General features: G+C 44.1%; 2 protein-coding genes across 6 annotated transcripts; both read right to left on the bottom strand.

The window, feature by feature from the left end:
- Positions 1–594: 594 nt before the first annotated feature.
- Positions 595–7,271, bottom strand: NME2 (NME/NM23 nucleoside diphosphate kinase 2). Of its 2 annotated transcripts, none has more exons than XM_043904121.1 (5): positions 7,143–7,271; positions 6,391–6,520; positions 5,382–5,483; positions 1,630–1,742; positions 595–850 (listed from the first exon to the last, which is right to left on the bottom strand). In XM_043904121.1, exons 2-5 carry the CDS (start codon positions 6,514–6,516, stop codon positions 733–735), a joined length of 459 nt encoding a protein of 152 aa, XP_043760056.1. In that variant the 5' UTR covers positions 6,517–6,520; positions 7,143–7,271; the 3' UTR covers positions 595–732. The 2 variants fall into 2 exon arrangements, with proteins under 2 accessions (XP_043760056.1, XP_043760057.1); XM_043904122.1 differs by lacking the exon at positions 7,143–7,271 and adding an exon at positions 6,904–7,135.
- Positions 7,272–12,094: 4,823 nt separating this feature from the next.
- Positions 12,095–23,144, bottom strand: NME1 (NME/NM23 nucleoside diphosphate kinase 1). 4 transcript variants are annotated; one of them, XM_043904123.1, is made up of 5 exons: positions 22,898–23,144; positions 16,480–16,609; positions 14,040–14,141; positions 12,889–13,001; positions 12,095–12,402 (listed from the first exon to the last, which is right to left on the bottom strand). In XM_043904123.1, exons 2-5 carry the CDS (start codon positions 16,603–16,605, stop codon positions 12,285–12,287), a joined length of 459 nt encoding a protein of 152 aa, XP_043760058.1. In that variant the 5' UTR covers positions 16,606–16,609; positions 22,898–23,144; the 3' UTR covers positions 12,095–12,284. The 4 variants fall into 4 exon arrangements, with proteins under 4 accessions (XP_043760058.1, XP_043760061.1, XP_043760059.1 ...); XM_043904126.1 differs by having other exon boundaries at positions 22,913–23,067; XM_043904124.1 differs by having other exon boundaries at positions 22,830–22,982.
- Positions 23,145–24,832: the final 1,688 nt, after the last annotated feature.

A 24,832-nucleotide genomic window follows, 5' to 3' on the forward strand; every position in this document is an offset into this window, starting at 1 on the left:
CTTAAAAACAGACAATATGGATTTTGTAACCACTTAACTACTTTAGCCCAGGGAATAATCTTAAATATCCCATTCTAGGGTAGAGAGTAAGAAGGGAGGTAGGATTGCGGGGAATATTTCTGTACCAGCCATGGGCCAGGCACTAGGTCAAACAGCTTTACATACATTATTTCATTTAACCCTGCATTGCCATGGTATCATCCTCATCTTACTGATATCCTTAGGTTTCCATTTCCACTTCTTCAACTTGCCCAATTTGCAGTCAACAAGAGTGTAAATCTGGACAACTTGACTAGTCTGTTTATCCTACAAAGTTGCAACAGAATTTTTGTACAGAAATGTGCAGTTCTACATCCGCTAGATGGTTGAGATCTTACAGTGTTCATTATTTCCTCAGATACGCAACCAGTGCCACACTTGTCCTCTTCAGCCTCACTGCTTTCCTTTTAGTCTGGAAGTATACTAGATGCTGAGAAGGATCAGATGAGTTTTCCATAACAAGCAGAATTCATTCATTCTGGATAACACTACAGTAGCCAGGGGACCAGGTCACTTCTTCCAGCTTAATAACGAGTAATCACGGGAAGCTGTATGTAGTTTTTAAAGGCTTTATTGGTAAATATGCTTTAGGAAAGAAACATCCATCCTGCTGCTTCCATATCAGTGGAATGAAGAACTGTGCCCAGGAACACAGGAAGTGGTGCCTGAAGGGACTGATGCTCTGACCATCTCTTATTCATATATCCAGTCAACAGCACAAGACTTGTATTCAATCAGTTCTTCAGGCTTAAACCACAAGCTGATTTCTTTCTCAGCACTTTTTACTGAATCACTGCCATGAATGATGTTCCTAAGAAGAATAATTACTAGTTACCACATTTTAAAGTACAAGAAAGTCTGTTTAATGGATGAAACAAAGGAGAGCCACTAAAGACTTTTTCAGCCAGTTGCCCCGTGAAGCAGCTGATGACCCCAAATTATTTCCTCTTAAAAGCAACTGTAAAACTATAAAGATACTGAACTCAAAGGCATTCCTTGGTTCAACTTTATTATGTTTCTAAGTTTTTGAAACAGTGCTTATACCCAGAATTGCCATGCCACAAAACATTCCTTCTCAAATTTTGAAAAATATAGGACTATCTAGGCCAAACCCCAAAGGAGATGTAACACTATTAACAGCCATTTCTGCTGTATTTGTTACAACATTAATTTGCAAAGCCCAACCAAAATATTCACACTTACTGAGACTCCCTTTATTTCATTTGAATCTCTTAACTTTGTAAAATTTTTGTAACATTTTGTGTAGGTGAGGGAAGCAAAAAGGCTCAAAGTGACACACCCTTGGACACAGCACCCCAAGGCAGAGCCAACACTAAAAACATTTCTTGCCCCACTCTTTTCACTTTCTGTTGTCACAAAGGACCTAATGGCAACTCCCTTGTGCAGTGTCTTGGGTTAATTTTAAGTAGCCTAGAGAAGTAGCTATTTAAGAAAGCATTCCTCCAGTGATAATTACCACCTAATTTAAATGTTCAAGTTTTTCTAAAATTGTAATATGCCGAAAATACATGTTTGAAACCCAAAGTAAGTGGCTTTAATGAAAAGTGATTAATGCCCCTTAGAACTTACCTGCCAACTTGAATGCAGAAGTCACCACGAATGGTGCCTGGCTTAGAATCTGCTGGGTTGGTCTCCCCAAGCATCACTCGTCCTGTCTTCACTACATTCAGGCCCTCCCAGACCTTGACAGTAGGAAAAAAGAAGTACATCAGTTCTGCCATCAGGACCACTGAAAACATTTACCTCTACCTAATAGCACACACTGATCATCTCAAACACCCTTTTCCAACAATGCAAGATATAATTCTATCTGTGGACATCACCAGATGGTCAATACCACAATCAGATTCTTTGCAGCCGAAGATGGAGCAGCTCTATACAGTTAGCAAAAACAAGACCTGGAGCTGACTGTGGCTCAGACCATCAGCTCCTTATGGCAAAATTCAAGCTTAAATTGAAGAAAGTAGGGAAAACCACTAGGCCATTCAGATACTACCTAAATCAAATGCCTTACGATTATTTAGTGGAGATGACAAATAGAATCAAGAGGTTAGATCTGGTAGGGAGAGTGCCTGAAGAACAGAGGTTCGTAACACTGTACAGGAGGCAATGACCAAAACCATCCCAATGAAAAAGAAATGCAAGAAGGCAAACAACCAGCCTGAGGAAGCCTTACAAATAGCTGAGAAAAGAGAAGTGAAAGGAAAGATACACCCAACTGAAAGTAGAGTTCTAGAGAATAGCAAGGAGAGATAAGAAGGCCTTCTTAGGGAAAAAATATAATGGGAAAGACAAGAGATTTCTTCAAGGAAATTGGAGATACCAATTTTTCATGCAAGGACAAGCATGATAAAGGACAGAAACGGTAAGGACCTAATGGAAGACGAAATTAAGAAGTGGCAAGAATACACAGAAGAACTACACAAAAAAGATCTTAATGACCCAGATATCCACCATGGTGGTCACTCACCTACAGCCAGACATCCTGAAGTGTGAAGTCTTAGTGGGCCTTAATGCTAGTGCTAAGTCACTTCAGTTGTGTCCGATTCTTTGCAACCCCTTGGACTGCAGCCCGCAGGCTCCTCTATCCATGGGATTCTCCAGGCAAGAATACTGGAGTGGGTTGCCATTTCCTTCTCCAGGAGATCTTCCCAAACCAGGGATCGAACCTGTGTCTCTTTTGTCTCCCGCATTGGCAGGCAGGTTCTTTACCACTAGCGCCACCTGGGAAGCCCTTAGTGGGCCTTAGGGAGCATTATTATGAGCAAAGCTAGTGGAGGTGATGGAATTCCAGCTGAGCTATTTAAAATCCTAAAAGATGGGGCTTCCCTGGTGGCTAGTGGTAAAGAATCCACCTGCCAATGCAGAAGACACAGGTTCAATCCCTGATCTGGGAAGATTCCACATGCCACAGGCAGCTAAGCCTGTACGCCAAAACCACTGAGCCTGTGCTCTAGAGTGTAGGAGCAGCAACTACTGAGCTCATGGGACACAACTGCTGCAGCCCAAGCGCTGTAAAGCCCATGGTCTGCAACAAGAGACACCACCTCAGTGAGAAGCCTGAGCACCACAACTAGAGTAGCCCCTGCTTGCAACTATAGAAAAGCCCTCGCAGCAACAGAGACCTAGCACAACCAAAAATAAACTATTATTAAAAGAAAAAAAATCCTAAAAGATGATGCTGTTAAAAGTGCTACACTCTATATGCCAACAAATTTGGAAAACTCAGCAATGGCCACAGGATTGGAAAAGGTCAGTTTTCATTCCTATCCCAAAGAAGGGCAATGCCAAAGAATGTTCAAACCTACTATACAGTTAAGCTCACTTCACATGCTAGCAAGGTAATGCTCAAAAATCCTTCAAGTTATGCTTCAACTGTACGTGAACTGAGAACTTCCAATTGTACAAGCTGGATTTAGAAAAGGCAGAGGAACCAGAGATCAAATTGCCAACATTTGCTGGATCATAGAGAAAGCAAGGGAATTCCAGAAAACATCTACTTCTGCTTCATTGACTACACTAAAGCCTTTGACTATGTGGATCACAACAAAGTGTAGAACATTCTTAAAGAGACGGGAATACCAGACCACTTTACCTGCCTCCTGAGAAACCTGTATTCGAGTCAAGAAGCAATAGTTAGAACCAGACATGGAACAACTGACTGGTTCCAAATTGGGGAAGGCATACCACAAAGAGGCCATATATTATCACCCTGCTTATTTAACTTATATGTACAGTCTATCATGTGAAATGCCAGGCTGGATGAATAACAAGCTAGAATCATGATTGCCAGAAGGGCAAAAAAAGAAAAAGATTGACAGGAGATCAACCTCAGATATGCAGATGATACCACTCTGATGGCAGAAAGTGAAGAGGAAACAGTCTCTTGAGGATGAAAGAGAGTGGATTGAAACTCAACATTAAAAAAACTTAACATCATGGCATCCAGTCCCATCACTTCATGGCAAATAGAAGGGGAAAAAGTGGAAGCAGTGACAGATTTTATTTTCTTGAGCTCCAAAATCACTGCGAATGGTGACTGCAGCCACGAAATTAAAAGACACTTGCTCCTTGGAAGGAAAGTTATGACAAACCTAGTTCAGTTCAGTCACTCAGTGTCGTGTGTGACTCTTTAGACAGCCTATTAAAAAGCAGAGACATCACTTTGCCAACGAAGGTCCATCTAGTCAAAGCTATGGTTTTTCCAGTAGTCATGTACAAATTCAGTGTTGGACCATGAAGAAGACTGAGTGCTAAAGAATTGATGCTTCAAATTGTAATGCCAGAGAAGGCTCTTGAGAGTCCTTGGACAGCAAGGAAATCAAACCAGTCAATCCTAAAGGAAATCAACCCTGAATATTCATTGGAAGGACATGCTAAAGCTCCAACACTTCTGCTACCTGGTTCGAAGAGCCAATTCATTGAAAAAGACCCTGATTCTGGGAAAGACTGAGAGCAGGAGAAGGGGGTGACAGAGGATGAGATAGTTGGATGGCATCCCCAACTCAATGGACATTTTGCACAAACTCCATGAGACAGTGAAGGACAGGGAAGCCTGGTGTGCTACGTTCCATGGGGTTGCAGAGAGTTGAATGCAACTTCAATGGAACAACAGCACACATCAATCAGACCAATCAGTGACCTGATTATCAACCAACCCCAGAAGTAATAGGGGCTGATATAAAATACTCCATACTCCACCCCAAGTGTATTGCTAGGATACAGAGAAAAGGTCTGCCTAACTTGACTTCCTAGTCTGAAAGAGATTAACAGGACTGAAAAATTCTTGTGCAGTCACAAACTCTAAAAAAGTAATGATGAAAGGGTAAAGAAAAGTGACCAGACTAGAACGGGATCAATGGGAAGGGCATCATAGAAGATTGGTAGAGCAAGACGTGGCAAAAACTGACATGAAAGGGCAAAGTGTATTCCAGGGAAAAACAAAGAAGAAAAGGTTACTGTCAGGGAACAGGAAGTAGGTCTTCTTTCTCAACAATTTTATTGACCCTGTATTATACCCCCTGCTTCTATTCACTTCATTTCCAATTGGACGTTAATGCCACAGGAAGAAACAGACCACTTCATTTCTAGCACAGGATTAAAAGAACTTTTTGTTATGTCTGATTCTCGCTTCCTTTTTCCTCCCAAGCTCCCAGTTGCTTTGTAAACTAACCACAAGCAGGCTGCATTTGTAAAACAAAGAATTTGGGGTATCTGGAGATGATGTCTAAAAAGGGACATGAAGACATTGAGCAAACCCAGTTACCTATCAGCTGTTATTCTTCCACTTGGTTCCACCTCCTCCACCACAAGAAACTTACCATGGCCACAACTGGCCCTGAGTTCATGTACTTCACCAGCCCTGGAAAGAATGGGCGGTCTTTCAGGTCAATGTAGTGCTGCTTCAGGAGTTCCTCAGAGGCCTTGGCATTGAAGAGAAGGTACCAATTAGGAATTAAACTCCTCAGATCTCCTCCCTACCCAAGTAACTTAGTAGGTTCTCTAAAAGTCTGGTTATGTATTTAAGTTCACATTCATTAAGATGTGTTTTTTTAAAAATCCCATCCAAACCATGAAACTGACGGGTTTATTAGCAGAAAGATTCTTCTGATCGTGAACACACACTAACATGTCAATGACCTTGTAATACAGATGTTATAATCCTTAAAAGAAGGTGGTTATGGAGTTAAGTGTTGGCTGCAATCAAAGGAACTATTCCAAACAGAGGTCATATCAAATCCTCTGGCCCTTTCATAATGCCCTTTTAAACATTTCTGATGTTAACTGAAATATCTCTTCACTGAGGAGCTTGGTTTAAAATTCAGTTCTTAGGTATGTATCCCCTGAGGTCCAGATCTGTGCCCCAAATTTAATGTGGAAAATAAAAAGTTGTCCTATGCCAAAGGGAGCCTGCAGGGAAAGGGCAGAGGAACGGAAGCCCCATTTAAAACCTCAGTCATCTAGGAGTTGCAAAACTGAAGCACAAAAGGATTGCAGTCTCCATCCTGTGCCTGGGTGGACCCGCGTGGGCCCAGGACACAGGCCTTCTCCACTCCCTGCTGCCCTCCTGCGGCCCACAGCCCCATCGCAACCTGAGTCACTTTACCTCCGTTTAACCTTCCAAGGGTACCCGCCCACACCCCGCCCCCGGGGCCTGGGGAAGGGTCAGCGGGCCCCAGGTGCCCTGGGGAGGGAGGGGAAAGGAAGTTCTCGCGGGCCCTAGATCAGCCAGATTTTCCCACTCGGAAAAGGACGCGGATCGGCGCTGCGGGGAAGGAAAACCACCCGTGACCACGCCGCAGCCGGGGGAAAGGGAGCGGGACGCATCACCTGAAGGAACTTCATGGCCACAAGGCGGAATCCCTTCTGCTCGAAGCGCTTGATGATCTCGCCCACCAGGCCGCGCTGCACGCCGTCGGGCTTGATAGCAATAAAGGTGCGCTCCGCGTGGGCCATGGTCCTGTGGGCGGCAGGTGTAATCAAGGCCCGGTGTCCGCGGCCACACAGGCCTCGAGGGGGTTAGACGCCGGCCGGAAGGCCACGTGGCGCCCGCGCCTGCCCGCCCCAGCCCGCAGCCGCCCGCCGCCTCCCGCCGCTACGTGACCTTTTGGAAACCAAGCCCTACCCGCACCCAGCCACCGCCCCTCGGCCGTCCAGAGCTGCCGCGGAGGACACGCGGCCAAATCTTGGGATAAAGCCAGGCCTGCGGGACCCAGGGGACGCCTGCGGAACCCAGGGGACGCTTGCGGGACCCAGGGGACGCCTGCGGCCCGGGACCCGCTTGACGCGGGACGAGCGGGGAGGGGCCCCAGAGCGAGAAAGGGAGAGGAGCCGCAACCTTACCGGTAAGGGGATGAGCCCGAGTGCGGGTAGCGATGAGGGCCAGAGCCTAGACCTGAGCCGAGAGCTGAGCAACTGACTTGGCTGGGAGCCCGCGGAGGAGGGGCCGGCGGTAGCCACACCCCGGACGACCCGCCGCCCAACCCGCGAGGCCGGACGCGTTCGGAAGACTCTGACCAGCCCCGAGCTTAAGGAAGAAGCTGGCTAGGGCTTCAGGGGCAGGAAGTGATTTTTTCCCCTACCTGGATGATCCCCTAGTAGAACTGCACGCGTCCAATCCAACTCCTGTCTTCAGTATCTCCTAGCACTCAAATATCTCCAGGTCTTGCTGCTGCTGCTGCTGCAAAGTCGCTTCAGTCGTGTCCGACTCTGTGCGAGTCAGTACCATATTTTCTGCCCACCCACCGAGTACCCAGAGCTGCTTTCTCTCCTCCCCGTCTGGCACAAGCCCTTATCCTACGTATGAAGTCGTTTCCCCTTCCCTCCTTTCAAGCAAGTTGAGCCCTGCTTCAAGCCCTCCACTTCCCTCATCTTAACTAGCAGCCTCCCAACGCGCCTCAACCTCACTACTCCCCGCAAGGAGCCTCCGTCAGCATCCTCTTCAAACACCATCTGACCCTCCGCCTTGCTTTGATTATTGCCTCTGCCTGGAGGATGGCATCCAAGGCTAATTTAACAAAATGCCCTATGCCCTGCTCCTTCCTGCCTGTCTCTCCACCAACATTCCCAGCCCAGTTTAGCTGCCCTTTCCTGTTATGGAGTCCAAGCTTGCTCTGCTCGCCACACAACAGGCCAAGAGAGGAGGTGTTGAGGCAGGAAAAACAGCTTTAATCAGAAAGCAGCTGACAGAGACGATGGCAGGTTAGCGCTTCAAAATAACCATCTTATGGACGCCAGGTTCTTTTACAGATCAGAGAGAAAAAAGCAGTGAGGAACTAAAATCAAAAAACAGACTAGAGAGGGAGAGGCGTTGGGGAAGTAAAGTGAAAGGGTCTTCAGTCTTGCAAAACATCTCCAAGGGAATGGTCAGCCTTTGGATGGGGTGTGTTAATCTCTATTCACAGGCGGGCAGGAACAAACTGTCTCTCCAAGAGCTGAACAAAGGCACTTTCCTGTCAAGCAGAGGGGCAGGGTCCTCCAGGGAGGCCATTAACTATGATTACAATAATAAAGCAATGAAAAGTCAAAGAAACAATTTCGAATATGGAGTCCGAATTGGCTTCCTCCCTGCAACATTCCCACCGTGAGATGACGGTCTCGTCTGCCCCGGCACTATTATGTGGCCAGGTTATACAGTTCAGTCTGAGACACACCCTTGATAAGATTCTAGATCCTCTCACAGAAATCAGGCCCGTCATACATTTGCAGACAATCTCTATCTCCTCTCTGTCTAGCAAACTACTAGCTTTGGTGGTGACCAGCTTCCCCCACCTCCACCTCTCCAGCAGTGCTTACAGCCTGAGATGGGCAAACATACTCTCTGCTCAGGGCAGTGAGCTAACCACAGGAATTGCGTGTTATCACCCTGGTAGTCCTGGCACTGCACTGATAACCTGTGTTAGATGACTTGACACTCCAGGCCTCTATTACACTTTGCTGACTTTCCAAACCTCTAGCTGCAGAGCATTAAACCACAGTACACTGGCAGTCTTCATTCTGGAGCAGGAACACCTAGTGTTCCCTCGGGCCCCAATCTGCAGCACACTTTTATTTGGGTTTTCTTTCCAGAGTTATCAAATGTCAATTGTGGGAAAGAGTGGGAATTTCATGAATATTTCTCTGCAAAGCTGTTTGCCTCTTGGTCTGGTCACTAATAGCACCTTGTGGTTATAGTCAATAGCAGCCCTCTGCCTTTCACCTTTCCTTTTCTTGCTGGGAAGACTGGAGAAGGTATAAACAAAAAGAGAAGGGGGCAGGGCACAATCCTTAAAAGATAACACAGCCTTGAAAAAAACTGGATACAACAAAAACGAGTTAGAACTAACTAGGCCCAAAATGGTGGAAGATTCAACTTCAGTAGACCTTGAACCTCATTATACTCATTGTAATGCACTAGCATGCTAAATGACACAAACACAGGCATCATGACAGTTCCAAGGCCAAGACTGTAAGGCCAAAAAGTGGGCAGTGGCCCAAATCATGGAAATCCCCACTCCTTCTCCAAGATGATTAGAATATTCCTTCTACTCTTTAGCCTATGGAAATACCCGGCCCATAAAAACTAACCACCCACATCTCAGGGCTGCTTTGCCTCTTGAGACAGACTACTTATGGAATTGTAACCAACTAGTCCAAGCAGTCCATCCTAAAGATCAGTCCTGGGTGTTCATTGGAAGGACTGATGCTGAAGCTGAAACTCCAATACTTTGGCCACCTCATGCAAAGAGTTGACTCGTTGGAAAAGACCCTGATGCTGGGAGGGATTGGGGGCTGGAGGAGAAGGGGACAACAGAGGATGAGATGGCTGGATGGCATCACCAACTCGATGGACATGAGTTTGAGTAAACTCTGGGAGTTGGTGATGGACAGGGAGGCCTGGCGTGCTGCAATTCATGGGGTCGCAAAGAGTCAAACACGACTGAGCGACTGAACTGAACTGAGGCCCCCATGGGGCCTTCTGACACAGACCCTTCCCCCAGTATCCTCTGCTTTAGCTCCTCTCTGAAGTACTGAGATAATAGTACCTGATGCACATTTCCTGAGTAGTTCTACACATGTGAAAGCCCCCACTAAATGGAAGATATTTAACTATTTGATGACCAAGGACACCTAGCCCCCAGGTCTCCTAGAGCCTAAGGATTATGTTAACTCCAGTGACATCACCCTATTACCTCACAATCAACCAATTAGAGAATTGTACACAAGCTGATCACACACCCTACAACCCCACTCCTTTACCTGACCTTTTAATAATGCTTTGCTGAAACCTTTTGGGAAATGGGGCCAGGGGTGGGGAAGGGGAAGGGGTTCAGGGGCATGAGCCACCCATCTCCTTGCATGGCTCTGCAGTAAGTCTTTCTCTGCTCCAAACTCCAATGTTTAGGTATTGTTTGGCCTAATTGTGCATCAGGCACATGAACACAAGTTCAGTAACAGAATATGTATCTCCCAGTAAAACTGCTTTCACTTTACTATGGCTTGCTCTTAAATTCTTTCCTGAATTTAAGGACCTTCACTTGGTGGCCCATCCCAAGACCTAGGACAAGACCATCCTCTTGTGCCCCATTTTCCTGCAACATATTTATGAAAGAAGAGGAAGAAAGTGGTCTTGTAGCCACGCGTTCCGGGAAACAAACTCACCCAGAATGACAATGCAGATAGTGGAGTTCATTACACTGGTGGGCCTAAGGCAGAGTCTCTTCTTAGCCAAGGACCCTGACCAGTTTTTGTGAAAAGCTTATATACCCTAAGTATATGTGCCCAAACCCACCTCCCCAAATTTCCTGAAACTAGTCTGAACAAACAAAAAGAAAGATACAATTAAAGTTAACCCGTGATTCATATGCCTTAAGCCTAGGTAGTTAACAGTGGACAATTATCAATAGGCCTGTGGTCATACCCCAATAAGCATAATAGAATTTATGATTCTATTTGGTTACACAGATAATTAGGGCATTTTAGGCGAGGGAGAGTCTAGGTAGGAGCCCTGGGGCTCTTCTATCCAGGGGTTCTGGTTTTCCAGTTGGAATGTCATTTCCATAGATACTGGGCATAAAGCTCCAAGTCCACAGTCCGGCCCAAGATAGAGTCCTGCTTTCAAGATGGAGCCTGTCCTGTTTCCTCCTTCATTCTCTACCTCCCCACTTTTCCTTTGATATAAAAAAAAACTCAATTATCAGGGAAGAGCCTTCTTGCCTGCCCACTGGTACCCTTCACAAGCATCCCATATTAATAAATCTACTGCTTACCTTTGTGTCTTGCTGAATTCCTTCTGTGCTGAGATATAAAGAACCTGACCTTCATTAAGTCCTGAGATCAGGCATGCAATTTCACAACCCTCCTGTCTTACTACACACATATTCATTCCCCCAAAGTCCTGGTACTCTATCTCGCCCTGCCACCCCACCATTCTTTGTATGAAATAGAAATACATCTAGTCCTCAGTTGCTCCAAAGGAAGGTGGCCCCCAATGGAATAAATCCTTTCACAATGTATACTGTTTGTATACTTATATCAAATCATGTTGTACACTTTAAATATCTTACAATTTTGTCAATTATACCTCAGTAAAACTGATGGGGCGGGGGGGGGGGGGGGGGGGGGGGCGGTGTTGGAATCCAAGCAGGTATAGAGGTGAGGCTTTACTGGTACATAGTGGTAAGGCTCTAATCCTTGAGGTGGTCCAGGGATTCAGTTCCCTCCATCTAACCAAAGATAGATGTTACCACCCCTATATCCAGCTTCCAGCAAATTGGGAGGTAGGATTACCTCTTCTTTTTCAAGGTACAACCTTAAATTTACCATCTTCACTTTTTCACATCTCTTTGGCCAGAACTTGGTCCTGTGGCTCTATCTACCTGCAAGCTAATAAAATCAAGCTAATTAATATAACCATAGCTTCCCATAGTTACCATTTTCTTCCTCCCTCCCTCCCTCTTTCCTGTGGTGAGAACACAGATCTACCCAATCTAGCAAATTTGAAGTATATAGTACAGTACTGTTAACTGCAATCACAGTGATCAACATTAGATTTCCAGTTTGAACTTATAAATAAATAAATACATTTCCATCTTGTCTCTGTTAAAGCAACCAAATAAATATCCTAACAAATCAAAACCCTTTACAAGATAACTCCTGCATCTTTTAAGGTCATCTCAGAAATCCAGGCCCACTATCCACATAGCTTTTCTGTTTTGGAGTAGTTACAACTTCTCATATTCACTCAAACACTGAATCCCTGAGAGCTTCTCAAGAGCAAGAAAGATATTAATATCTTTTATTTCCAGTGAATCCTCAATGTATATAGTACAGTTTGGGCAACCTAGCAGATCCCTGGCAGATAGCTGTTGACTGGCTCAATGCCAAGAATGGACGGAATGCAGGGGAAAAGAGGGACAGGCAAAAAATGTGCATGTATGTATGATCTCTCAGGTTAATATAAATAATTTATATTGTATTTACACTGTTAGATTAGCCAAGTACCTAAAATAAAAAAAGAATACAAAGCAATACAACAAAAGTAACTCAATGACTCTTTCCTTGAGATGAAACATTTTAATCTGATGATAGCATGTAACACTGTACATGGAGCACCCACAGCTCCAAGAGTTTCCCTCCAAGTGAAAAGCAAGTTCTCTGAAATAACCAGGTTTGCAATGGCCTGGTCCTTGCCTGTGGGAGGGAGGGAAACTAGCATGGGATGAGCACTGTGGTCTGCTTCCAAGTCACTCGTAGATCCAGTTCTGAGCACAGCTCTTGTAATTTACCAGTTCCTCAGGGTGAAACCACAAGGCAATCTCCTTCTCTGCACTCTCCACGGAATCACTGCCATGAATAATGTTCCTGAATGGGGAAAGAGATGGCCAAAACCAGGATTAAACTGCCCAGAAGCTCCCCACATTTCCATTGCCACAAAGCCTACAACCAAAAGAGCAGGATAAAAAAACAAAGCTCCAGGTACATTATTCCTTGTCAAAAGAAGAAACCTATAATTGCCATCAAAGTAAGGACAAAGAATTCCCTCCATACATCCAGCCCTCTGATGTTCAGCCCATCTGAACATTAATGCAAGCAGTGGGAGCCTTCAGGAAGACTCTGACCAGGTTCTACTCTCACAGCAGAGGCACAACCAGAGTGATGATGATGACCAAAGGCAGAGGGCCTGCAAAGCCAAACTAAGAAAAGCCAAATTAAGAAAGAGGGAAACAATAAACTCTGATTATAAATTGATCTGTATATGGCATCATATCTACCCTCAGCTGCAGAAAACCAAATTCTTACTGCACCTAACGTGGACTTTAGAGAAGAGTAAAATGCAAGAACCCCTACCTGCCAACTTGGATGCAAAAGTCCCCACGGATGGTCCCAGGCTTGGAGTCTGCAGGGTTGGTCTCCCCAAGCATCACTCGACCTGTCTTCACAACGTTCAGTCCCTCCCAGACCTCCAAGGACAAAAGAAGATATGGTTAAGGAAAAAAAATCAATCTCGGCAGAAAATCTGAAAACTATTAATTCAAAAAGAAAATAAAAGGCTCCCATAAAATGACATTCATTCATTGAACAAGTATTTATTGCGGCATCTAAGTGTTCCAGCACGGGGAATATTGGTCTTCCTGCACTTCTCTTGCTTTTCTACTATTCTTGACACACCAGTCAGAGTGGCCTTTTTAAAACACCACGTGTAAAAAACTCCTACAGCCTCCCAGCAGTCCTGAAGTACAGGGCCAAGATAGCCCACATAATCTGGCCTCTGCCTCTGCCACTGATTTAATCTCACCCAACCTTCCCTTTCACCCACCAGGTTTCATCTATTCCAAACGTCCTTCTGTACTTCAAAAAGTTCCCCACCTCAGGTCCTTTGCACATGCCATTTTCTTGGTTGAGAATGCTCTTCACTGTAAATTTGTGCATAGCCGGCTCCTTCTCATGCAGATCTCAGTTTGAAAATCATGTTTCTTGACCACTCAATCTAATGTGGTCACTTCCTATTATGTCATCTTATTTCATTTCTGTGCATCACTAATCATTAGCTGATATGTATGATTTTTGGTTTCTTTATTATCTGCCCATCCTCCCTTTTCAGGATATGTAGGCAAGGAAAGCTTTGAAAACAGTTACCTATTTTTGTCTCATTCATGATTATATCCCCAGTGTCTAAAAAAGAGCCTGGCACAAAGATGATAACCAATACCTACTCAGAGAAGAATTACTACAATAAAATAAGACACAGTTTCTCTACCCTCCAGGAGCTTACAATCAGGCATATCTCTCCTGATGTCTCCCAGATGTGAGTCTTCAGCTCACTAAGCAAATGTATTTTGCCTTTGGTGAGTCAGAAAACTCATACCCTAATTGTCCAATGCCCCAGGCTCAGCATCCTTGCATCAGTGAAGACCTGGCATTAGGAGCAGGAATCACAATATTCACTCTTTGCTCCCAACTGAGCCATTTGTGTCAACATCCCAAACATGTACACTCACCATGGCAACCACCGGCCCTGAGTGCATGTATTTCACCAGGCCGGCAAAGAATGGACGGTCCTTCAGGTCAATATAGTGCTCCTTGAGAAGGTCTTCAGAAGCCTAGCCCATGAGACAGAGAAAGAAATTTCATTCCCAAACTATTTAAGAACCAGCAATTTAGTTATTTCCCACTCACCCATCCTGCTATTTAAAACATGAGCTCTCAGCTCACTTGTTCTATTATAATCTAATTCACTCAACTTACCAAAGGGAAAAAGAGACAGGGACTATAAGTGCTTCAGCTTAGTACCAATTTTCCCCTATTGTCCTTGATTGATCAGCATAAAATTACAGACCATTAGAGCTGAATCCAGCCATGGTATTTTAGACAGGAAAACTAACAATACAATGAATTTCCATTCCCAAACAATCTTCAACTAAAATCTTAGAGGGAGGTGGTCTCAGCATTGGATGAAAAGCAAATTGAACCAGGCCATTTCTCATCACATTTAAAAAATAACAAAGGCCAAAAAAAAAAAAAAATAACAAAGGCCCAGTGCAGTGACCATGCAATTTCCACAGGTACTGCAAACCACCCAAAAGCGCATGCCATCTAACAATAAGTCATTTTACTAAAGAATAAATCTTTCACGTTGCAAGGCTGGTATCTGGAAACAAATCAGACTAGTTATAGAGAGCAAACCATCTGCTTAGCAATGCCAACTCGACTCACCTGTGTTTCCTCTTTGCTACCACTTACATGCTCGTTAAGGGTCTAATGAGATCCCTTGGCTTTCCCAGTTCTGTAGTACTGCTTCGTACAGAATGCTGCACACTTCAGTGATACACACAAACGTGGGGATTTGCTGCCAAAAAGCACATCCTGAACATGCTATCGTTCAGCCCCGTTGATCGCTTGCCAAAGTAAAATTACACAGCCACATCATCACCCTGTTAGTATTCATCCTGACCTATCCCTTCAATCCAAATGGGAAACTTGCAGTGATTGTCTCCTGATGACTTTCCCTTACTAATATTCCTTTAATTCTATTGATTGGTGCTGGCTTTTTTTTTGGGGGGGGGGGGCGGGGGCAGGTGGGAGGGAACTCAAGTTTTCCTTCACTTTCCTCCACATCACATTTAAATAACCCTGTAGGCTCACGGCAGCTATCCCTCCTCCCATTCTTCACCAAGTCCAAGCCCTTGATAGGAAACAGTGTAAAGGACAAAATGTATGCACTTACGGGTCAGAGGGCCTTAGTTAAAATCCTAGCTGCATCACCGACTGGGTAACCACACATTACTTAAACTCTCCAAGCCTCAGTTAGCTTCCTTATTGTTAACAACCATGGGAATAGAAATAAGTATCTCTCTGGGTTGTCATGGCAGCTAGTGAGAAAACACATGTGCCCAACACATGGTAAATATCTGATCAATAATACTTTGATTTCACTTTACCTTCAAAACCTAATTCAGTATACAAACTCTCTGGAAAGCACTGCTAGTCCAATACCTGGCTCTAATCATTCTATCATGCTATCCCCTCAGCATTAACATCAGTCTGCTCCCTTTTATATTAAAACACTCTTCCTAAAACATCAGAGAGGAACTATAGTGCAAATCAAACTAAATTTGCACTAGACAGGGAATTCCCTGGCAGCCCAGTGGCTAGAATTCGATGATTTTACTGCCAGGGCCGAGGTTCGTTCCCTGGTCAGGAAACTAAGATCCCACAAGCCATGCAGCACAGCTGAAAAATAAAATGCACTGGGAAAGTCCGAAGTTGACTCTTTCTCTGATTGATTCATGAAAGTTGACCCTTAATAGGGAAAAAAATGATGATCCCCTAATGTATTTGCTTTGAGAATTTAAGTTCTTATTTCCCAGGTCTGCTTGAAGAAGGGTTCTTGGCCAATCAATCCTTTGGAGGTGTTGAAATATTGCTTTGCAGGTATCTTGCAAATGTGTCTGCTCTCTGTTGTTTCAGGTGGGCCTCCCCTACAACCACAACTTTCCCCTATACGCCCCCATAGCGCCTAATACATGCTAGACACTAGGCAGGTATTAAGCAATGATAAAAAGATTTCCTTGCTGAAAAACAATTTGCCTCAAATGGTGGGGGGTGGGGGCAAAGGTGAGAGTGGGGGAGTCTCTAAAATGATCTGCTCAGGAAGCTCAAGATCAGCAGCTCAAACAGGCCCAGGGCTTTGAGTCAGAAATCACTGTGCTAGTAATATGTGGAACTCTGCATTGCCAAGAGAAAAGGGAGGCTACTTCCGAAAGTCCTGAATAACTTGCTTGGTTCCAAGACTCAGTGGAGAAGCCACCATTTCAGGACATTTGTTTACTCTAAATGGAGAAGCCTAAAATGATCTGAAGGGAGAAAGAAAGAGGCTGACCTACAGTGCTCCCCTATTTCTATGAAGTAATAGAAACAGCAAGAATGAAGTCCACTTACCCGCATGAATTTCATGGCAACAAGACGGAATCCCTTTTGCTCAAAACGCTTGATTATTTCTCCCATGAGGCCTCGCTGGACTCCATCGGGCTTGATAGCAATGAAGGTGCGCTCGCTGTTGGCCATGGTCCTGGGGATAGACAGGTGGAGGGATGAAACAACACTGAATATCCTGCCTACATCATTATCCTTCTCAAGCAGATTATCCCATAAAGCTGGTTTAAATCTGTGACATCAATTCCAGGACTCTAGTAAAAACCTAATTCCACTTCAGTCCCCTCATCCATGAATTAATATCCCAGAGTGGGGAAGGGTCCAAAAGCCAGGGTTATAATTGCTATTTGATTTAATAAGCTTCTGTTAAGTCATATCAAGAGGATGTGACTGCCAGTTCACCCTCAATCTGGACCAAGGTGATCAGAGGCTCTTCACTCCATCCCCTGTCCTTGGAATATACACTTTGTACACTGTTCCCATAGCAGGAGCCATTCCAAGGATGCAGCTTTGAGAGAGGTAAGGTGTTATTGAGACCATCTGCAAAGAACATGTGACTGAACCCAGTTAAGGCCTCTATATAAATTTTAAGCTTCTGGTGGGTGGGTACAATGCAATCAGCCAAGATGAGCCTCATAGGTCCCTGTCCTATTAAAACTGCCACCTTCCAACCTAGAGTGTTCTGTCTCTGGTCTCTCCTTGCCCTCTGCGTACAGGGCCTGTTTGTGAACTACCAATTGGTGAGCCAGCCAAGAGACTGAAGAAATGGGCTTTGAGAAAGAAGCATCCCTAGAGGAACGCCAAGCTGAACATCTACCTCTATGTGGGGAAGGTGGCCTGTATGTTTGATGCTTGTGGACCACTACAGGAGAACAGGGGTGCCCCGAAAACCCTGGCTACTTTAACATGTTTGTTAGAGAAACTACACAGGCGACAAAGAAGAGAAATGAACGGCCACCACAGTGGGCAGGCCACTGGCCACAGATGCACTAGAGGCTGAAGCTTGAGTTAGTTGGAAGAAGAGCTGAAGTTAGAGAAGAACATGCAGGTATCCACTGCTCTGCCAGCTCTGGGGCTTGGAGACAAGGTGAAAGAGCAGGCTGATAAGTTGGAGACCTTAGCTTTTATGTAGCAAAGCCAGGGGAGCACAAGCTGATGCAGATTAACGTCCAAGTGCTGTGACAAAGCCTGATTAGGACACTAAGAGACAGAATCCCTGGGAAAGTGAGAAGCGCAAAGGGGAGGATGTTGTGGTGATTGACAATGAAAGAGATGAAGCACTCCACACTGCCCAACCCCTAATACAAAGAAAAGTCTTAATCAGTAATTACCCTAGACTTATGATAATAGAGAAATATACCCCAAAACTTCTAAGAGAAAACTTGCATTCTTTCTCTGTCTCTTGAAATTGTAAATCTTACCATGTGTTTGAAATATAAATATCACAGGAGATAATTAAAACATTGCCCACAGACTGAAGAAAAAGGGTGGGGAGGGGTGTGAAAACAGTTTGCTATAGGACCGCCCTCCCACAAAATCTAGTCTTCAGCGTCCATCAAAGGCAAGTACAAAAAAAACTTTTTTGGCCATGCTGCGAGGCTTGAGTGATCTTAGTTCTCCAACCAGAGATTGAACTCATGCCCCCTGCAGTGGAAGCATGGAGTCCTAACCACTGTACCGCCAGGAAATTCCCAAATTTTTAGTCTTCTCTACAAATATTAGTAAAAGGCTTTAGCCATGTGAGTGGATATCTGATTCATGGCTAAAGTTTTGGAGAGACAGCTATGGATTCTTTGTGTCTATCTGTATTTCATATGTCTATGGATGTATGTTATAAATATAGGTGATATTTTTCTATCTCCAGAGTACTGTCAAAATTAATTTGTAAAAAAGCTCTATTTAGTTGGCCTAAAGAAAAATAAGCTTTGATATCAATAGTGTACTTATGTAAAGCTGAAACAATTTTCTTTCAAAGGACAAAGTTTTGCTGGACTACTGGTCTGTTCCTTATGGGATTGTGAGAGGCTTTTCTTTACCTTTTGAGTAACTTGCCTAGAAAAAAAAGATTCTGTGTTTTATCAAAATAATTTCTTGTGCTTCATGTTATCTTTTCAGGTCTTTGATTACTTAAGAAAAGTACAAAACATTTTTTTGTACTTGCCTTTGATGGACACGGAGAGCTAGATTTTGTGGGAGGGGGGTCCTATAGCAGACTCTGTGTTCACACCCCTCCCCACCCTCTTTCTTCAATCTGTGGGCAATGTTTTAGTTATCTCCCGTGATATTTACATTTCAAATACATGATAAGATTTACAATTTCAAGAGACAGAGAAAGAATGAAAGTTTTTTTCTCTTAGGAGTTTTGGGGTGTACTTCTCTATGAGTCTTCTCTATTAAAAGGGCAAAGTTTTGGGGGATTTTTTTTAAACAATTATGTAACTTTCTGTAGTTGCCTTTGGAGTCTTTGTAACTTAAGTTAAATAGATAACTATTAATTCACAGTGACCTAAGATCCTATTTAATTGTGTTTTAAAACCTTTTTATGTTTTTTATAAGCTCTCCAAAAATCTATTCCTAAATAGTTTTGTTGACCTAGAACTAACTCTGGAATTTTTCAGAGAGCCTCTAGAACAATTCAAAAGATATAATCTCTTTCCTTATAAAAAAGAGATATTAAAATAATTAGCCTACTTAATATATTAAATTATATGGGAAGCACTGTCAAATAAGTGATGTTAAACTTTCTTTGGGGTATATTTGTAAGAAATTTTTAAAAATCTGCTATGTCTTGGTATAATGTTATCAACTATAATTTTAAAATGTGTGTCAAAAAAATATTACATTTCCTTGTCAACTGAATTATAATGAACTCTCACAAGATCTTCAGCCATAGCCATTTAAAAGTTTTTTTGTCATTTACAGTCATTGTTTTACTCTGATGTTTTTGCAAAACTGTTCCTGCAAAAGTGTTTCATCTTGGACTTCCCTGGTGGTCCAATGGTGAGGAATCCACCTGCCAGTGTAGGGCACACAGGTTCGATCCCTGGTCCAGGATTCCACATGCCGCAGGGAACTGAGCCTGCACACCACAATTACTGAGCCTGTGCTTAGATCCTCGGAGTCAAACTACTGAGCCCAAGTGCCCTAACTACAGAGCCTACATACCCTAGAGCCTAGAGAAGTCACTGCAATGCAAAGCTCAAGCACCACAACTAGAATAGCCTCCGCTCACTGCAACTAGAGAGAGCCTGCACACAGAAATGAAGACCTGGTACAGCGAAAAAAATATATATATTTTTAAATGTGCTTCATCTTCAAGGAAATTTATGGAAAACTTTTTACAAGCATAAGTTCCTGATAACTAAGATCAATTTGCCTTCATGTGACAGGGGCCAGTAATGGACGTTTCAAGGACTTCTCCATGGCTACCTGCACAACCCCACATGCTTGGGTGATAGCCCAAGACTTGTGTCCCTGTTTCCTTTCCCCACTCCGATAAAACAGGTCCAGTATATCAATGATATGATAACGTTAACACGTGATGACTTGCCCCTGCTGTAGGACACTCTGCAGGCTTTGTCGGAACATCCATGAGGGAGAAGGTGGGCAGTACATTCACAGAAAATTCAAGGCCCAGACACCTTGGTAAAGTTTTTGGCAGTCCTTTGGTCGGATAAATTGTCCCAAAAGTTGTCACTGATAAGGTACAAGCTTATCCAATCCCTAAGAATGTGAAACAGGTACAAGCCTTTGTAGGAATTTGGCGGTTTTGGAGGACTTTTATTCCCCACCTGGCACAGTGCCTCCATCCCTTACATCACATGGTAAAGAGAAGGCATACGTGGGACTGGGGATTACAGCAGCAGTCTTATTAGAGCAGCAGATTATTTGCCTTTGAGATGGCAATAAATACTAGTGAAGCAAATTAAAGCTCTGGGAATCTCCCAAGCTGGGCTACCATTTGAGTTAGAGATACCTATAACTCCGGAAGGTCTGAGCTGGGCACTGTGGCAGAGAAGGAGAGTACCCCTAGGATTTTGGTTCCGGCTCTGGAAGAGGGCAGAAACCCAATACACCCCACAGAGCAACAGCTTCTAGCACTGTACACAATGCTCCTCTGGGCAGAGCTTCTCACAAAGGAACAGCATATCATGGAAAGAACTTCCCTTCCTTTGTATGGTTGTTAAGAATAAGTTCCATCTACCCACCTCTACCATGGCTCAAACCCTCACAATGACAAAATGACCTGTCCATTTGTAGCAGATGAGCACCCTACCACCAGTCCACTGTCTCTAGAAATGTGGGCGCTCCTAGGCCCTATCCCTGGAGGAGGAAATGGCAACCCACTTCAGTACTCTTGCCTGGAGAATCCCATGGACAGAGCCATCATCTTGGTCCCCTCCACTGGCCTGGAGGACATTAAAACATACAGAGAGGCCCTTACTCAGTTCATCCAGCAAGTCTTAAATGACAGTGTGCAAAGCCTGTCTTAACCGAACACTAAAATAATCTTTAATGAGAAAAGCTGTCCTCTAAAACAGAATAGCCTTGGACATTATTACTGCCTCATAAGGGGACTTAGTAAATCAATGGTTCAAATTATGGGGCTCTTGATGGTGAAAACTGTTATTTGAGAATCATTTTAATCTGTCTTTTCTCTTGCATGTGCCTTTATATTGTTGCTGTGGCATCTGCCTCCACTGCAGTCAGACAGCTGCCAAACAAGCCACCTTCATGTGGCAAAACCACTTGCTGACTTCTCAGGGCACACTTCTGACCCTGCAGGAGAGGGGGTGAGATTGTAAGGGCTGGTCACAAGGGATTGAGTACTGGAGGAGGTTTTGACCATCAGTTGACACTCAGCTGATTTCAGCAATTGCAAGCGCCTCACCCCTGCCCCTTTCCTTGGGATTTACACTCTGTCCTACTGTCCATTAGGAGCTGTTCCAAGGACAGCAGCCTTGAGAGAGTAAGGGGTTGTTGAGACCATCTGAACTGAACCACATGACTGTACCTAGTTAAGGCCTCTATATATAATTTTAAAATTCCGGTGGACAAGAGCAGAGATCTACTCACCTTACAACCACCCAAGACAGGCCTCAAACTCTTGCTCATTACACTTGCCACATACCAATCTGAGTGGTTGGCCTTTCTTTTGTCTTCCTTTCCTTCTGTGTACAGGAGCCAGTTTTCAAACTAACACAGTATTGTGTACCCAATACTGTGGCAGAACTAAGGCGGGAGATTTTTAAAAAGACACTATCTTTCTCAACTATCCAGATGAGGGAAACCACAGTGATAACGTAAAGGGCAGTCTGAAATGTGGTTTGACCTACTGCCATAGTCACGGTTTTAGACCTAGAAGGGGTATGAGAGATTCTTTCATTATGATCTCCTTTTACAAACGAGGAAACAGATTCAGAGCACCAGGATGAGGACCAAAATCCAGATCACCCAACCCTATGCAACTTATGCTGTATCATGAGACATAAAACATATTCTGACTAATGATCGTGGGAGCACTAAAACCATGAGTAATATCTGACATGGGACATCACGCTGGAAGGAAGCCTAGAGAGAACCAATTCTAGACTTTTCCTTTTACAGAGAAGACTGGGCTCAGAAACTGATCCTTCTCCACAAGATGAGAAAGGAGTCCTCTTATCTTGAAAGACAATCCGTCTAACTAGCAGGACCACTTTCTGGCTCTCTCTTCCTGTACCTGTCTCCTGTTACCTCTTATTACAGCACTGTAACAATATATTTGAATTTTCTGTTTATCTGTCTTTCCACTGGCCTGCTGCATCTATACAGGGATGGTTTACTTCTGTGTCTGTCCTGCTACCTAGCCACAGGGACTAGCACTCCATAAGAGAAAAGAAAATCTCTTAAATGATAATCACCCTGCACCTCCAAGAAAAAAAGACAAAGCCCCGAAACTGGTGGAGAACTCCTAATGGAAGCTTAACATAAGCACCGATTCCCCAGGAGAAAATGGGATTAAAGAGCCACAAACAGTCCCTATGGACATACACGACACACACAGCTATCATTCATTCTGTACATGCTCAGTATATGCTCAGTACATGCTCAGTCGTGTCCCACTCTTTGCGACCCTGTGGATTTTAATCCGCCAGGTTCCCCTGTCCACGGGATTTTCCACACAAGAGTACTACAGTGAGTCATTTATTGCTGCCCAGAAACAAGACACAACCCCTACAGTCGCGGAAAGGCAGCCACAAACAAAGGTAAGTCCACGTGGCATTGGACGTGAGCTGACAGGTTTGGACCAGTCGTCAGGCGCTTCCCTCCCATCCGATCCCCCTGGCCACCTCTCTGAGCAGAACAGGTCCCACCTCTTCACCTCCTCCTTCCCAGACTCCACTCGTTTCCCTTTCCTCTCAGGAGCCCGAACTCTTCTTACCAACCCTCCTGCTACCTGGGCTTCAGCACCGTCTGCAGCCGCCGGAAACGCGCCCCGGCTCCTCCAGGTTCCTGGCACCCACCCGCGCGGAACGCTTCTGCCTAGATCGGTTGCAGGAGGGCTCGTTTTGCTGAACACCGCTCGCCTACGCTTCCTCCTGACAGTCTGGCGTCATTCTAGGGAGCAGCTGCTAGTCTTGTTTTTCCCTGCTCTTCCGGCAAGCTACCTTCCGCCATTTTACAAGTTTTATTTTTTTCGTTAAGATTCTATGACTCACTTTCTTTTTTCTCGACCAAACTGGCTCCCGAGAGGTGGCGCTCACGGGAAGTCTGAAGAGCTTCTGACCTAGAAGTAGACCGTAGCCCTTCTTTTACATTTACTCGTTCTTTCCAGCCTGCCAAGCAAATTTACTTATCCAAGTACTACCGTCTGTGTACCAGGCGCTGTTTCAGGGTCTGGGCTATGGCAATAAGTTTTCTTGAAGGTGGCGATGGGATTGAGAATGGGGATAAACAATAAACAAATGAGCAAATTCGTATGCAATATATTATGTAAATGGTGTTTTAAAAAGAAGGATTGAAAAAATAAATAAATAAAAAGCAGGATTGAGGGGAAGGTTGAGAAGTAAACTAAAGGCTCAAGGAGGGACTTCCCTGGTGGCACAGTGGATAAGAATCCGCCTGCCAATGCAGGGGACACAGGTTCGATTCCTGGTTCAGGAAAATTTCCCCATGCCAGGAGCAACTAAGACCGGTTGAGCCAAAACTGTTGAGCCCGCCCACTGCACCTACTGAAGCCCATCCACACAGCTAGAGGCCAATGTTCCACAATAAGAGAAGCCACCATAATGAGAAGCCAGGGCACCACAGCTAGACAGTAGCTCCCGCTGGATACAATTATAGAAAACCCAGGCAAAGCAACAACGACCCAGCACAGCCAAAAATTAATTTTTATTTTTTAAAGTAGCATGGAAGAGGTCAGATATCTAAAACACATACATACAAGCACACACATACACAGAACATCCTAGGAAGATCTGGTAGAACATATATATCCAAAAGACACAGAAAAATAAAAGTTTCCCAGTAGAAGACCTTTATTTAAAAACAGAATTCTGAAGATGTTTTTATCAAGCCAGCTTTTTAATTTAATTTGATGTAGGATAAGAACCCCAGGGACTGGGGAGCCTGGTGGGCTGCCATCTATGGGGTCGCACAGAGTTGGACACGACTGAAGGGACTTAGCAGCAGCAGCAGGATAAAAGAGTTTCCTCATTTTTAGGGCATGGTTTTCTTTATTTATTTTTTTTTTAATTTTTTTATTATTATTAGTTGGAGGCTACATGGTTTTCTTTAATTTCCAGTTAAGTAAATGCTCATAAGTTTTGTATGTACATTAACCTGACTGGAGTATTCGATGAAGTTTGGCAATTTATTGTTTGTTTGTTTTTTTAATCTTTATTTCTCATTCTGATGTCAGTTTGTCAAACTAAAATTGCTAGTGATGATCATGTATTGAGCCAAGCTTGAGAGCTTGACTCCTCTAGGTTTGGCCCCAGAGTTGTGAGTCCCGTCTTATGTGTCTTGGGTTCTCCCAGTGGCACATAAGACTACCATGGGTGATCATATTGTAGAAGTGCCAGTTATGTTGGTTTGTTTTTTTTTTTAATTTGAAGTTTCTATTTTGTATTAGAGTATAGCCGATTAACAATGTTGTGATAGTTTCAGGTGAACAGCAAAGGGACTCAGCCATACATATACATGTATCGATTCTCTCCAAGTCCCCCTACCATCCAGGTTGGCACATAAAATCGAGTAGAGTTCCATGCGCTATACAATAGTCCTTGTTGGTTATCCGTTTTCAACAGTGTGTACATGACCTTCAGAAATCTCTAACTTTCCCGTCCCCCTGGCATCTGTAAATTTGTTTTCAAAG

The sequence above is a fragment of the Cervus elaphus genome, chromosome 5 (genome assembly GCF_910594005.1).
Source record: "Cervus elaphus chromosome 5, mCerEla1.1, whole genome shotgun sequence".
NCBI lineage: Eukaryota > Metazoa > Chordata > Mammalia > Artiodactyla > Cervidae > Cervus > Cervus elaphus.